The sequence below is a fragment of the Anabas testudineus genome, chromosome 17, assembly GCF_900324465.2.
Source record: "Anabas testudineus chromosome 17, fAnaTes1.2, whole genome shotgun sequence".
Taxonomy (NCBI): Eukaryota; Metazoa; Chordata; class Actinopteri; order Anabantiformes; family Anabantidae; genus Anabas; species Anabas testudineus.
Genome location: NC_046626.1, coordinates 18569990 through 18586901, shown reverse-complemented (window position 1 = coordinate 18586901; position 16912 = coordinate 18569990). Strand labels below are relative to the sequence as shown.

The following is a 16912-nucleotide window of genomic DNA, read 5'->3' as shown; positions in this document are numbered from 1 at the left end:
TATGTATGCAAAGCAAAACTCGCAAGCATCTACCAACAAAAATATTTCCTGCACATTCACGCTACTAAGCGTTTAATGTGCTTCCGAGTTGCCTAAGGCTCACGCAGACAATAGCACAAACACATTTCAAACAGTTCAACGTCGCAAGCACACAATCCTCTCCGCTTCTTCTCTATGTAACAACAGCTCGTCCTTGGCTCTCAAACTGACCCCTCCACACATATCTCCAACAGTGTCTGATTGATTCAGCCTGGACAGTTAGTGGATTTCCATCACCTAATGCAAGATGTGAGTGCTTCTCTATTGTCCTGCTGTTTAAGCAACTGTCAGCTACCACGTCTTTTTCTACTAATAACATTTTGGGCAGCCTGCAATCTCCTTGGCTTGTCCTCCTATTACCACACAGGCTGAATGCACTTTGCTGCCACCTTTTCTGCTCCAGCAGAAATCAGGCCAGCTGAAAGTATTGGTATGCAGCCCATATATGTCATGTTTTGCTGGGCAGTTTTGCACAGTGAATTCTTGATAGGGATCTATTACCAGCAAGTGCACCGTAACTGCTGAGTCGATTTGGTTTTTTGAAATGTTATGTGCACCGTATACACCAAGATATTTACACAATTTTGACTCTGAAAAGGAAATAGTAGTAGAGGAGCAGATTCGATCAATCAATAATACAGCAGGACGCTTGGAGCTGGCTAAAAGCTAAAAAGAGCCTTTATTTTCATTCAACAATACAAAAAGAAAGAAGCTATTTACAATTACATTGAATTTGCCATTATTTATTATTTCTTGCTGAAGAATAGATGATCAGTAGTAGTCTTCTGGGTCAGCTTTATCCCCCTGATTCTGAATCTGCTGTTGCCTCTTGTACAAATCAGCGATCTGCAGAGACACATGAGAAGAGGAGAGATGGAGCAGAAGAGAGAGTTTGAGAAAGAGTATGTATAAAAAGGGAGAACGCAGGAGGGATGGAGGGATGGAGGGAGGTAAGGGGAGAAGATCATGAAGGCAGGTCAGTAACATGAAGAGGAAACGCTAAAAATAACAGTTTGATTATTCATATCCTGAGCTTTGAAGTTGGTGACTCCCAGCTGCTGACTGAGAGATGGAGGTTGTGTTCACTCGAGCTCATCGCGGTCTGGAGGTGAGAGGGTGGAAGGCGGGACAGTGAATAATGCGTGAACAGCATGCCCACCCGAAATGAGCGGCATCAGTGCTGGTACAGTGGGGCGGCACACGCAGGAGGAAAACAATGAAGCATCGCATTAGTTCTCCTCCAAAGGACCAAGGTAAAGCTTTGATCACCAGCCTGAAACTGACTGGTGCCAACATGTTCAGGCTCTACGTTGAACTTGAATCAGGTTTCACTGATATGGTCGTTTTAAATGAGTTTTTCTTCCACTGATAGTGTACGTCCTGACAGAGCTATTATTTAGATGCAGCAACTGTCTTCACTCCCAAATGTTACAAGCACAAATAAACACAGTACAGGTATCAGATGGCTGATCATTCAGAATAAGATGAAGACAGAATAAATGCTGCACGGGTTGGGGATCTGGTTTCAGAAAATCCAGGCTTGAGTTTGATTTTTTTAGCCTTATTAAAACTAAAAATGTATATATGTTTGCTGTTACACAACAGTGTGCAATGCTTGCATGTTACCTGGCTTACATTTTAGAGGAAGCTGCTCGTCAGTAAGACATTGCACATCCACAGCAGCTCTCGTTGCTGGAGGGCATGTGTTCAAATTTTTAATAGAGAATCAAACAGTAGACATGTTTCCAACCCAAAACATAACATTAGCAGCATTTTGTCTGGCTGCAGGTGGTGACTGGTTTTAACCTGGGTCACATCAGACGCAGAGGCACCCGCTGATATCTGGTGAGACACCTTATCTTTTCTGTTACACGTGACAGGAGACTAAACTCATATATCCAAACTGTTGATACCTGTTACAGTTGAAGCTAGAGAGAAAAAATTAATCTGCAACCATTTCAGAAATCAATCATTTTCTGGCAAACATTTTGTGGTTCCAGCTTTTTCTGTGAGACGACGTTTTTCTCATATTATGGAAAATTAAACCTCTTTTTGAGCAGATCAATAAAAGATTGTTTGTTACATTGTTTACTGTTTTTTATGTTTAATACTCCATATGATTAACTGAGAAAACAAAAACAAAAAAATCAATGATAAAAATAATTGTTAGTTGTGGGAAATGGAAGAAATGTGGCACATACATAAATCTGCTTGGAGCAGACTGTTGACTGAGTGACAGTGCAAGAAGGGGACTAGTGGGGGAGGACAACAAAACACATATGACTCCTCTGATGTAGTAACAAGCTTGTGGCTGAGAAGGGAGAGACAACAACTGTTGCCTGGGATCTTCACCAGTTTAAGGGAGAGTGGCAAAGAGACAAAAGTTCAGCTAGTTGGCCAGAAGGCATGTGAGAGTCTCTGCAGACTTATGGAAGACACTTCTATCATCTGCTGAGACCGACTTTGAGCTGTTTGGCCACAGGACTAAATGTTGTGCTGGATGGTTGAATATTTGTATTTTCAGCTGACCTGCAGAAATCTACTGTACAACATAATTCACAGTTTGCTGCCTCACAATTTATTACCCCGAGTCCAACACTAAACTCCAGAGGTGCCGCTTTGTCAGACATGGTATACAGCTTTGTTCAACATGCAGGGGGAATCCACTACATAAACCAGTGCTAGTATAAAAAACAATGCCCTTGCAGTGGTATTCATCCTTGAAATTTTACAGGACAGCTCTTGTGGAGTGACCGTGATAATTATGCATCATTCTCTTTAAATGGCACTTTGAGTAACAAGGCAACAAACATGTGATTGAATTTTCTACTGCGTAAGGTCGACCTAAGTGACCTTAAAATGCGTGTTTGACATTACTCTGAACTTCACTGCACTGCTGATTTTAAACTCCCTGCTTTTTAGTAGTATAGGAGAGTGCATATACCTGAGCTCCAGTTGTGGCGTCCTCTGGTTTTTTGTCATCTCTGATGCGAAGGAAGCGGGGGAACCTCAGAGAAATGCCCTTCTCTGGATCCACCTGAGGGCAATAATAGACAGAATCAGGATACAGTATACTCCTGATATACTGTATATGTGAACATTTGTCCTCTGTTAGCTGTACTGAAAATGGTACCTCTTACAGCTGTAACAGATTTATTTTTGCCTATCAGGCTTTGAAAGCTATTATAACCTCTTCAGTTCAAGGTTTTACAACATCAAACCCCTTTAGTTCCTGCGTTTTTGTCCAGCTTCAATTTCATATGCTCCTCAGTCTCTTACCTTCAAAAACTGATGTTATGCAGAATTTCTTTGGATCTTTTCTCAGGTGTGCAAACATTTAATTTAATTCACCCATAAAATTCTGAAGTTTTTGAATATGTTTGTTCACTGTAATCTCACTAAGCTAATTACAAAGTGCAGGAGTCAATTCCAAGAAACTTTTACTTAGGTTTGAATCATACCAAACAATCTCATTAACCCATCTGACTTCACAGTAGTAAAAAGATCAAGTCCACAAGAGAATTGTGACCAACAAAGGACATAAGTTACTGTTGGAGAAGAATGATAGCTCTATTTTTAAAAGGACAAGAGCAACATGTTCACAGTTACTGACAGTGGTGACAAATATTCTATTGTGAAGTTATTGCTATTATCATGGTAAAGTAGGAAATGACTGTGTTACAGTTTTCTGGAAACCATTTCATGTTCTCAGATAGAATACAGCATCTAAACAATGCACATGTACATGTTACATTAAAGAAACTACTATATGCTGCTCTATACTGACAGTTTATTTTTCAAGAGCATCTTGACTCAAATACCAAAGGTCCTGGTTCAAAAAATATGACGTCTATCAGGCTAAATTACAGATGTGTATAAAAGAACAACTGGGAGGCTGTGACTTCTGAAAAATACACGTTGGGATCCTCTAGAGTGAAGATGAATCACGTGTGTTGGATTTGTTGGACCTACAGAAACACTTGTGATGTTGTGCAGATGTGCTACAGAGTAGAGCAACTAGATCACCGCTGGAATATGCAGTTTCACCAGGTTACTCACAGAAATCATGTTCACGACCCGCTGCCAGAGATGAGCACTTTGCACTTGCTAAAACCAACAAGCTTCCAGCTGAATGTTGGTATTGTCACTTTAGCAAATTCATCTATTTTGCCAATCTCACCATCTAAGCCGAAATTATTTTCCACTCTCCTGCACAGCAATATGTTGCACTGCACAACAGCAGGTTGAGACATAAGACCTCAGTGGAAAAAAAAGCATCATTTCGAGTGGTTTTATTTTAGCCAATACTGAACTTTTATGTAGAACAGGTCAGGATCGGCCTGGAACGCCTCTGTTTTTAAATAACTTCATCTTTGAATGACGACTTCGAATGAAGTCCTTTTGTCCTGCTTACTACAAATGTTTTCACACAGACAGAATTCTCCTCAGTGAATTTTTCCTCCCCGACTAAGATTAAAACGAGAGTTTGGTATTGTTGATGTTGTGGAAAACGTTTACGTGCACGGTGGGACTTTGTGGTCAACATCAAGCCAAACCACAGCTAAAGAACAAGTTTTTGTTCCACTAAAGCATCTTTTACAACACTTATTAAGTCAATTAAGAGGCATTAATTGGGACTTTTCATTGCAGGCAACAGACCATAACAAGTTAAATTTATCAGTAGAAGCTCATGAGGGTGATTAACAGACTGAACTGACCAGTCCCATTGCAGCTTTGTAGACGGGTGACAGCGACAGGTCGGCGCACTTCACCTCCCAGACCTGTACAGCGTCAAGCCACACATCAGGCTCTGCTGATTGGTCGACGCGGTAGTAGGCACGTGGCTTAGGCAGAATGTGATCCTGAAGAAAATAAAATGAACAATTAAACATTTTACTTCTGAATCATATAAATAGTTTACTGTGCAAGAGAAGAATCCCCACTTATAGATGTCAGTCCCCAAGACCATATTTACAATGAGGGTAATGAATTTACAGTGACATATAAGAGCTTAACATAGATATAAACACCAAATAGCGGGCCTGTACACTATACTGGAGATGCATACAGACATTTACAATGTTAAAAAAGGGTAATATATTCACAGAGACGCTGATAAAGAGACAGTGACAGAGTGGCTTTGGTTGCCCTGCTGAATTCTGCTGCTGCCTCACGATCACTTCCCAAGAGACAGCACAGAGTTTGAACACTCAGATGATACTTACTTGCCTGAGGGGCAACATGAGAGTGTGATTTACAAGCCACATTATCATACACCTACATGAAAGATTTCATTCAGAACGCCTTGATTTACACATTCATGTTACTTGATATCCAGCTCTTAAGGTAAAAAAAATAAAAACCTGGAGCTCGGGCCTCCACCAAACAAGCAAACTGTCAACTTCTACAATATTTAATAGCACCTTTTTAACTTTGACAAGAGCAATCATTCTGTCAGCGTAGGTGTCACACTTTTACACAATGATAACCATCTCGTTTGGCGTAAAACATCCATTTCAGCCTATTTGACTCTGAAAGAGTGTAATGTAACTAGACTGCTGCAGTGTCCAAAGAACTGGGTCACAGTTAAGTAATGCTGGGAAAAGATGGCTCCAGCAGTAGTGGTGCTGGTGGTTTTCTCACACATTATTTATACTGCAGGAATTCAAGTGACACTCTTTTTGCAGAATGAGTTTCACTGAGAGAGCTGGTAGGCGTGTAGAGTCTTATAAACCACTGCTGCTGACATACACGAGTTCTATTGAGGCTCTAACGTGGGGCTTCTCAGTTATATACTTTATTATACAGGTCAGGTATGAGTTAAATGTAACCAATCCAGGCTAGTTTTGTGTCTTCGTGGAGACAAAATACGACAAACAAGAAATAAAATATTATAATTGCACTTCAGACAAGCCTGAAAAGGTGGATGCGTAGGAGCTGTTTCAGTTTTATCAAACTATTTGTGTTGATTTGAGTGTGTTTACACCTCCAAGCACTGGGTGAAGAATTCATGTTGACGGCATATGTAATGAGACTTATTTATGCAGAGTAATTACAATCAAGTGCAGGTGTTGTTGCTGCGGGAAGCACACAGTTTTTGTGCTGGCTGTGGCACCATTTATAGTTCGGAATTAGAGTACAGGAGTTTCAGGAGGAGTTTCGCATACAGGAGTGTCTTTTCATCAAAACTGGAACATCAAGGAGGGCTGAGTTTCTCTAAGTCAACACAGCAAAATCTATCTATGAAATAGTTGATGTGAGGACTTAAAGGACCACTCCTTCATGCTGGCATGTAGCAGGGCTCATAAAGCCGACATTAACATAAAAATTAACTACATTCACAATACGGGTCACAAACCATAATGCAATAAAACAGTTGCAAGGCTTTACCTGTTGCCATGGTAACAAAGGCACTCATTCTAATTTCCAATTAAGGGTAAGTGCATGGAGAACGTTAGAAAATAGACTACGAACAATGCAGTTTTCTCAGATTTAAGCTTGCATGTGACTGAGGCGATATGGTTCTGCACGGTAATGATTTGACTGATCAAGGTGAAAACCAGATTGTGAAATTTGATAAAGAGGGGAGAGTGTGCAAGATCCTCAGTACACTAACAAAGACAAGCCAGAATGGAGTTGCATTTATGCATTAAAAAAAAAAAACAGAAAAACAAGTTTGTACCTCTCAGTTAGCACAAAAACAATTAGAACAATTAGAAAGTGGAGTTTCAGGGCAGTGCATGAAGTCCAGCTCTACAGAACGACAAACAAAGACTGCAAGATTAACCTTCACCAGAAAAGAAGCCTGATGAATATTGACAGCAAAATCATTGGTCAGATTAGACCAAAATGAAATAGTTTGGATCAAATGGGACTCTCACTAATAATCATACTAATGTGCAGTGACTTTTGTTGCAGTTGGTTCTAAAATGTAGAGCTGACTTTCAAGTTTAATTAGTCAAACATGGTATTTATTTATTTATTTCCAGTTTAATGGCTTTTACTATTTCTGGGCTAAACTTATTGTATTAAATGGTGGTGATTTGTACATCAGGGTTCAGATGTACCAAATGGGTTTTGGCATTGTCACAGACAGCTGCACATCGATGATGGTGCTACTATGAGGTTGCAGTGTCTTGTCCAAGAACAGGCATGAGGAATAACCAGGGCCATTATTTTGGACTGCTTTTCTATCAATTATAATAAACTCGTTGTTTTTGAGTAAACAATTAATTAACCATCAGAACAGCTGCAGGATAATTTTCTGTCAATTGATTAGTCTAATTGTTTCAGTGTAGTTCCAGCTCCGTGCTACCGCATACACAAAAAGAACAACTCCATCAGTTCCACACAGGAGCTATGCAGCTATGAGGAGAAAAAGTAAAAAGAAGCACAAGCTTAAGAGCTGAACTGGCCAGAATCTTCAGTTCAAATATCAGAGTATAAATCTAGACAGAAAAAAGGATCAGTGGGTCCCTCGTTACAGCACTGCACCTCGCCACCCAGAGGAGTGTGAACAGAGCCAATCGTCTCCCTGTCTGGAGTCCCATCGGCCTGCAGCACTGCAACCAAAGCTACACGACTCGCCTTAATTCACCATCCATCACTTTCAGATGGAGGGCTTCATTACAAAGCACTACAGTATAGCCTGTATTGGTCTACAGAGGAAAAAAAATAGGTTAAAACGCCTTCTCAATCACTATTTCACTTGAATTCTGCACCGTGCAGCACTTTGCACCACTGACTCTAAACCCTTAAACCTTTAAAATATTACTTTAAGATTATTTTGCTACAGAACACCAGAGTGTACTAGGTTTGTAAAGGCAGTTTTATCTAACAATTTGTCACTCTTATAAACAGATGGCAGCCTTTTAAAAAGCTTCTGTTCTTATTTCTATTAAAGGTCTAAATTTAGCTGATAAAGTCAACAGGGTATTCAAATGAATTCCTACTCTCACAACAGCTATCATTTTCAGAGGGCGGTTGTCAATTTCTTCAAATGCTGCTGCTGTGGAACGAACCTCTTCAAATGTAAATTGAAAAAGCAATTAAATCCCCAACGTCAGAGCACGCCCGCACAGTTATTCCAAATGCACAGAAGTAGTTCATGATCTCTGCTCAATATTTCCAAACACAGACCAAGTTAAAAAATGTGCATGTTAATGTGTGTAATTTAAAGTAAGAACAGTAGACGACATGTGGGCAAGCCAATAGGGAAAGGCATGATCAGCAAAAGCTGATTAATTTGGATTTTAACGATCACAGTATGTGGTACATATTTTTCGAGTATATATGCTCACTGGACAGCGTCACTTGGCTCTCCATTATAACTGAAAAGGTTGAGTGAATTAAGACTTAGATGAAAAATGACTATTTGCACAAGAAAAGGGCATCGAGGACCTCTGCTACACTCTTTCTGGATCCATTAACCTCCAAAAATAACTAATTCTGTTTGAGTACCTGCAGCTGCAGAACGTTAAAAGATGAAGCTGTGTTTTTCAAAAAATGGCATCAATGCTTCAAAAACAAGTGTTGAGTTGCGAACAGTCATGTCACGCTACTTTACCTTTAAGAACTTATAATGCTGCTCCAGATCTTCATCCTTGAAGCCTGTCCCGATCTGAAAAAGACGAAAGGAGATGAGAAAGACACACACACACCCACAGATATACCCATACACGTATTCTCTCGTGGCGAGACAGAAGACATTTGGCAGCAAACAGCAGCGCGCAGCACAGCAAGCAAATCCCCCACCTACCCCACGTGTGCCTTGTCTAACTGCTTCGCCCGAAGCATCAAGTCACCTCTTAAAAGACCTGAACCCGCTGACACACGGGAATCACCTAGCGAAGTGATATGCACAGAAAGAGAAGAAAAAAGGCTGGTACATGATGCAAATATAGCATTTAGCAGCTGACAGAAGTATTCTGCAGGTGTCCAAAAGAAGCTTTATGCTCCTAAGGCTGCACTCACCACAATAAGGTTTAGACAGGGTACCTTTATACTTTGAGTTTAATCTATATCTAGAGGCCAAACTGTGGGACAGCCTAGTCAAACTCCATTATGTAATTAACATGTCTGTTTACATTGCAGTGCATGCTTTAACACAGCAACAAGGGGAAAGTATTCAGACCCTTAAATCAGCCCCTGTGACAGCAATTACAGTACAGCAACACCATTCTGCCTCCCTAGATTCTCTCAGACATGGTCAGACTGGATGGGAAGGGTGTGAACCATCATCTTCATGTCTCTCCACAGACATTCTTTCGGTTTAAGTCTAGGCTTTGGCTGGTACACTCAAAGACAGTCAGAGACTTGTTTTGAAGCCTCTACAGCGTTGTCTAGGCCATGATTGTCATGCAGATGGGGGAACCATTGCCCCAGTCTCAGGGTGTGTGCAATCTAGAGCAGGCTGCCTTCAAGGACCTCTACTTGGTCGCATTCATCCTTTCCTCAATTCTGACCAGCGTCGCTGTCATTGTTAGTGAGGCGCATGTTAGATTTAAGCAGCTGAATTAACCTTACGTCTTCAGAGGTCAGTTCATACTAATAAGCTTTACGGAGATTGTGATTTGACTTATATTTGACTCACTGCTCCTATATCTGTTCTGGACTTGTGTCTCACTCAAGGACATTTCAGCACAATGTATATAGCAGGATGTATGTGTGAGATTACATTTGGGAAATGGAAATATGGGTCAAATTCTGCTTTCAGCTACAGTGGCGCCTCTTAAACGGAGGCTTCGCCAAAATTTACAATGTCAAGGACAACAAGATTATTTTTATGGATTTCTGCCTTTGTTTTATCGCTGACATTGATAAGTGAAAGAGAGATGGAAAGACGACATGGAACGTGCAGGAAAAGTGAAAGCTGCAGACAGAAGACACCCAGCTTTAACTGCCCAGCTGGCAGGATGCTGGCATCTACATAGACTTATGAGCTTGTGCTGTACCTGAATTGTATGCTCATATTGATGCCCTTAAGCACAATTAAAGTCAAATTTCTTCCAGTTTACACATGGTTGACCTGCTAATACTGTGACTGAACATGTCTTGTGTGGACAGAGACAGAGCATTCAAACCACTGCTGCTACAGTAGTAAAATCCTTCTCTGTGAAGAGAGTGCAACTGAATCCACTTATCTGGGGAGATAACCTCCTTTATATTTTAATTTCAAAATGGATCTGTGTGAGATCAGATGTACTACAATGTCTAAGTAATATGTTTAGATATATTTTGTGATAAGACAAAAAAAAAAAAAATATATATATATATAAAAACACATTATCTACTGGCTCAGTGAAGTCTTTAACTGTGACACTGTGACTGTGTCACCAACACTTTTCCTTCATGCACCATTTATTGTTAAAAAGGCCAAGATAAATGAATGACATTGCTTGCAATATCCACAATGTTTGTTTGCAGAAGTATGAATCATGCCAAGTGCTGAAAAATCAATCAGTCTGACAGTTAATTATGAAATAAACTGATTTAGCCTCAGTGAGCTTCTGTTTAGTTTTTTTATACATTACTAAAATTGCTATGCATGTGGGAGGTGCAGCCTTTACGGCTGTAGCCAAATTTTTCCTATTCTGCAGCTCAATCAGCATTTGTTTAGAGTTAGAGATGTCAAAGTTTAGAAAATGCAGGCCATATATAATAAAACTGCTGCACTGATCAACTATCTGAAACACTGGAGCTAGCAGCTATACAAGTAAAAGAAAAAGAATATGAAAATCAATAAGACAAAAGACCGGATTTGTTCTTTGACATTTTTCACAGTAAGAACGGTCTTATTTTATGCCATTTAAACTCACATAATCTTATGTGTGAAAACATTCTCTAGTGAGATTTTGTTTATAAAAGAAATACTGTGGACAGGAGGAGAAAACCACCTTTACTGCTTGAAAAGTTAACATAGTAATCTAATGGCCACTTTAACATCCAGGTCAAGTAAAGCTGCTCAGTGGCCAAACAGCAAAGTGCCGTACCGACAAGCTCCCAGGTGTGAAAGTGTGTAAAGAAAGTGAGTGGTACTGGTTTTAAAAAAAAAAAAAAGGTGTGAGCTTGCTCCTCAATAAATCCCTTTTCCGTGGTTAAAAACATAAAAGTGGCAGAAGAAAAAAAAAAATGGAGATGAAAGGTTTTTGCAGGTCAGAGAAGAGACAGAATTTCTGTTGTTGTCAAGTAATACTCCATCTGGTTCAAGCTCTCATTATCTCAGACACAGACACGCTCAGGAGGTCACGCATGCTTCAATACATGCTTACCACCTAGATCCTATGAAGCATCCAGTCACGCCTGCACATACACTTGTAGACATACAGATTTTCATCCAACTCAGACTTCAGGGTAAAAAGTGACAGTTCAAAAGGAATCACACACACACACACACACACACACACACACACACACACACACACACACACACACACAACACACACACACGCACAAACACACAAACAACCAACTGCATACCCACCCACCCACACACACCCACACATATACATCACAAATAGGTGTACACAGAAAACACTGAACTCCAGTCTATTAGCAGCATAGAAATATAGACTATATATAAAAAAATGTAATTGTTAAAAATTAATTTACATAAGTTAACATTTTGAAGTGTAGGATTCAACTGCTGATTGAAAAGATATGGAGATACATCCCTAAAATATTAGACCATCTGGACTGAGATATTAAGGTTATTGTCATGGGTTTATGTAGATATGGACCTGCTTGGGAAAAAAAAGCTGTTTTATTATTATTATTTCCAAATACAGAAAAATTGCCATTATAAGATAAAGTACTGTAATGACTAAGACATGGTTATACCCATTAATCTAATCCACATATTTTAAACTTCAAGATGAATACATTTGAACTTTTCTGCTTTCATTGGCCATTTTGGTTCAAAATGTGTTTCCAGTAAGATGAACCATGAGCACAATAGCTGATGCATGACTGCACCCCTGTTAAACAGGCACTGAACACACACGTACCTTGCAGACGGACTGGAACTCTTCATTTTCGTCATCATAGCAGGCCAGCAGGAAGCCCCCGTACGTGCCTGTTCTCTTGCCTTTCCCCAGGTAGGCACCGATCACACAAAGATCGACTGTGTCACCTACCCCCTCCAGGTAGTCCTTCTTCAACTGTGGGAAAGGACAACAGTGTGTAATACAGCATGTCATAGCACACCGAGGTAGAAATAAATAAATAAATAAATATATATATAATATATCTGATGATGGCTATAACTGGAGTTGAAAAATGCATCTCATTATTAACAAAATCGAATCAGTTATGGCTCCCAAAAGGTACCAATTTTCTTTGTGTAAATTAAAAGCCAGGGGGCACAATTAAATGTCATTTATCAACAGTGTGAACTGTCAGAGGCCTCGGCTGCTGCGTTACGTTGCTGACAAGCTAATAGTCTTAAGAATCTTCTAGTCCTCCAGAACTTTTAGTTTGGGTGAAAATGTTTGAACCACAGATTGTGATTAACTGAGACGTGTGGGAAGTGTTACTCTAACACGAAGCAATGTTCTTTATTGTTATCATTACTAGACATTTCTTACACCTTAGCTGAATGGGACTCAAACTCCTCCACTGAAAGATAATTGATTTTTTTCACTTTAATGTTTCTATATATAAGAATACCTTAAGAAAAAATGGTGATACGGCAAAACTGTTTGGCATATTGTACAGTGACTTTCTATCTATGTCAGAACTAAGTGTTAATTGTGGTCAGTGAGTGTGTGTGTGTGTGTGTGTGTGTGTGTGTGTGTGTAATTGTGTGAAAAGAGTAAGTTATTACTGTGTCATAATGCTGAGCCACTCAACCACATAACACACACCTTTAGCCAGTTATGGGAGCGCTTGGCAATTTCATAGGTGGCATCCTTCTCCAGAGTCTTCACCATGAGTCCCTCACAGGAGTCTACATGCGCGCGCGTACACACACACACACACACACACACACACACTAATATATCAAAACACGATTCTGGTTGTGCAAAGAGGAAATGAACAGATTATCTTTCAGATACATGGCAGGTCTTTGTCTCCTTTTGAGAAACACACAAACACATGCACAAAGGTTCACACACAGGTTCAGGACACAAAGAGACAGTAGACAAGGACACTAGCAGCTCATATTCACACAATACACATAGGGAATCATAGTTTGATGTTCTTTCTTATATACAGAGTCAGACAACACAAGAAAACTCAATTACACAACTCACAGGTCATGTACAAACACACAATAATACCACTCACATCCAGGCCCAAGGAAGAGACTGCAGGCAGGGAAACCAAAAGCACAACTACAACACACATCGCTTGCACAATTTACACATGAAGGCAGCAGGCAAAGGAACAAATGAAATGAAAGTTTCACGCAACACACCCACACACAAATAGGTTGAAGACACGCAGGGACAGCGGGAAAGGAAACAAGTACACAGTTAGTACACACACGAAAAGACCAAGACACAAAAAACAAGAAGCAAGAAGGCAAACAAGTAGGAAAGTCATTCTCCATCTCCCTCTCACACACACACACACACACAAACACACACACACCTCGGACAGACTGCTCCAGGAACTCGGCAATGGTGTCGGTGTTGTCAGAGTCGATGGATCGGGCAAACAGAAACTCTCCCTCCACCTCTGAGAAGCTTTCTTTCAGCAGAGCTCGACGCCGACACAACGGCTGTCGCACCAGGGACTACACACACACACACACACACACACATACACGTTATTACAAATGGCAAAAACTGTGTGCCATTACAACAGTTTCCTCTTCATCGCTTGTAGCATTACAGTGACAGGAATGAAATGCCATCCCAAAGACTACCCACATAGAAACACACACACAGTCTCAGAGTATACACACAGGTACACAGTCACGGCAGCTTTGTACACACACATCAAAGTTGCAGCAACCTAGCACAAGCAATATGTTGTTTCTAATCACCTGCTGAAGTTTTCAGGGCATTATGGCCTTAAAATGTATTAAATGGCAACAAATCAACATTTGTTGAACAATAGGAACACACAAACAGTGTTGAAGAAAAGGTGATGTACTACAGTCGGAGGATGCATTTGTTTCCATTTGACAATGACATTGCATGGCTTTCTTCTTCTGGCTTAATTCCCAGCAGTACAGATGCAGCACTGACAAAAACTCATCTAACATAATGACAAAAAATTAAAACTGCTTGGTCGTGCTTCTAAATAGCACCATTTGCATGTTTATGTGAGGGATCATGTCCTTATTGAGCAGCCAGGGCAAAAGCCAAGATTATATTCATAGTTATAAATCCAAATCCACCGCACTAAAATGTTTTTGACAACAATTAGGCTTCAGGAGTATTTAACATTATACAGACAGAGAGAACAGTCATGATATTACATAAGATTCTGGAGAGCTGATGTGTGTCACTGCTGGGAAAAGGAAAACAGACAGTGGCATGTTCTGACATGGTGACATAAATCAAGACACCACCGCTTACACAGACAACATTGGCTGCATGAGTTTTGATGCATGTCATACAAGTGTGTTGCCTTAATGGTCATGTTGCCAAAATAAACATCAATTCAATGTGATTTATTATGTATTTAATTATTAGTTATATCTGTTTCTTGTATAAATATCATAATTCACCTTAAACAACATGTGCGTTGTGAGTGTGTGGTGAACTTCTCCGGGTATTAAACCTAAAGAAAGGACATAACCTTGGCGTCATCCGTGGTTGGTTTGAGCCTTATCGGGCAGTTATCTGATAGGTGTATTTTTATCCTCACAGTACAACCATAGACGGTTAGCAGTGTTGCATTCTGCAGTGTGCAGGGAACTGGACATTCCCAATTTGTACAAAGGAGAAATAAACAATTAAAATTACCGAATAAATAAATATAAAGGTGTAACAGCCAGGATAATAATATTAATAATAACAAAACACAGACAAAGCATGTGTGAATAGAGACAAATTAATTCACAGAATTTACATAAATGCCGTATTAGGTAGGATGCAGCAGTGAAATGGCACAACTTAAGACTTACTTGTGCTCTTTTAATTATACAATTTTGTTTCCGTTCACTTGGGAAATCTCATAACATTAGTTGATGGAAACATTCACTCATTAGCATTTTCTTCAGCTGACTTTTAGGAAATGTTATTTAAAAAAAAAAAAAAAAAAAAGAACATTATTTGGATTGAAATGTACCCACTCAAACCCACACACAGTCACAATTACCACCCACAGCACACACACACACACACACACACACACACACACACACACACACACCCACAGTCTCAGGAAGGCACTGAGTCTTCTCGCACACAGACTCCGAGACAGTCTCAGACAGACGCACACACTCAGACACACTCCACTGGAATTACAATGAGTGTTAAAATCATTATCTAGTTACGGCCTCCAGTAGCACCATCATTGGCATTCAGGGATGTTGCTGGCATCTCGACAGGGTGACGAGCATGTGGGCACGCTCGCAAACAATAAACATGCACACACAAGCTGGTTTTAAATGGCGACATGAGCGCTGAGAGATTTCTCTGGGTAATGTTTTCCTCATCATCACCAGGTCTTACCTCGCCGTTGAGATAGAGGAGGTCAAAGGCGTACACACACACTTGGACTTTGATCTCAGAGGCATCCACGTCCTGCGGGGAAGCATCAACACACATACATATATTTAAATATTTTTCCCCTGACAAAAATATGCAAATAGACGCATCTTATTCACAAATCGCTACATCCAACCTTGGGACTTGTTACAAAGAGCTCTTTGATTTCTCTCCCACTGATCTTGAAAGTTACCCACCACCACCACACCTTCCCATCATCTCTCTACCCTTTAACAGCATTACACCTACTTGTTGTGTTCATCCCCCACTCCCAGCGTATTACTTCCTGCTCCTTGGCTCACTTCACTAACCTCTTCTACTTTTCCATCTCCTACTCTCACCTCTGCAGCACCTCATCCTGTTTATTCTGCTCTTGTTTACTCCTGTCAATCTATGCACCCTCCAGTCTGCCCTATTACACGGTTTCCACCGTGGCCATGTAGCAAAAGTTCACGACTTTTCTATAACTGCACTGAAGCAATATTGAATTTCTAGGATTGGTTTGCACCATCTATTTGTAAATCTATTACCAACGTATTCCTTCCTAGCTATTAGCTGTAGGCCAATGATTTGCTATATATATATATATATATATATATATATAAAATGCCAGTAATTGATATGATCTACTCTGATAAGCCACAATATTAACACCACCTGGTGGCTTTAATGTGGCTGCGTAGCAGCAAACCAGTCAGCGTGCCCATGCTGAGTCCTGTCCTCTACAAAATTAAAACCACCAGGCGGTGTTCTGACTGGTGTACTATTCCACTAATCATGCCATGAAGCATTACATTTACATTACATTTAGTAATTTGGCAGCTGCTTTTATAAAAAATAAAAATAAGAATAAACTTAGAAGGTACAAGGCACAGGCAGGCTGCAGCCAGGGTCCAGCAGGGTCCAGCTATGACCTACAGTTGCAAGAAAAAGTATGTGAACCCTTTGGGATTATGTGGAGTTTTGAATTGGTCTTAAAATGCTCCACACTGCACTGTGAATGTTTACATGTTATGTTCATATAATGTTTGTGTAGTATTATTTTAAGCAGACTGTGTTTTTCTATTGTTGTGACTTAGAAGATCAGAGCACATTTTATGACCAATTCATGCAAAACTCCACGTGATCACATACTTTTTCTTGCAACTGGTACCTCCAGTAGGTAGTGAGGCCACAGCTGAACACTACAATATCGGCCGATATAACAA

The 16912-nt window shown here is 40.1% G+C and overlaps 1 protein-coding gene across 1 annotated transcript in view; it reads right to left on the bottom strand.

Moving 5' to 3' along the window:
- Nucleotides 1–695: 695 nt before the first annotated feature.
- lig1 (ligase I, DNA, ATP-dependent) overlaps nt 696–16912 on the bottom strand; it is a 43544-nt gene continuing 27327 nt past the window's right edge. Inside the window, exons 20-27 of the mRNA XM_026374551.1 lie at nt 15669–15740; nt 13633–13777; nt 12903–12985; nt 12045–12197; nt 8606–8659; nt 4758–4901; nt 2984–3076; nt 696–885 (exon numbers count right to left, since the gene is read on the bottom strand). Coding sequence (XP_026230336.1) covers nt 811–885; nt 2984–3076; nt 4758–4901; nt 8606–8659; nt 12045–12197; nt 12903–12985; nt 13633–13777; nt 15669–15740 — 819 coding nt within the window. The 3' untranslated portion in view covers nt 696–810. The remainder of the gene's footprint in view (nt 886–2983; nt 3077–4757; nt 4902–8605; nt 8660–12044; nt 12198–12902; nt 12986–13632; nt 13778–15668; nt 15741–16912) is intronic.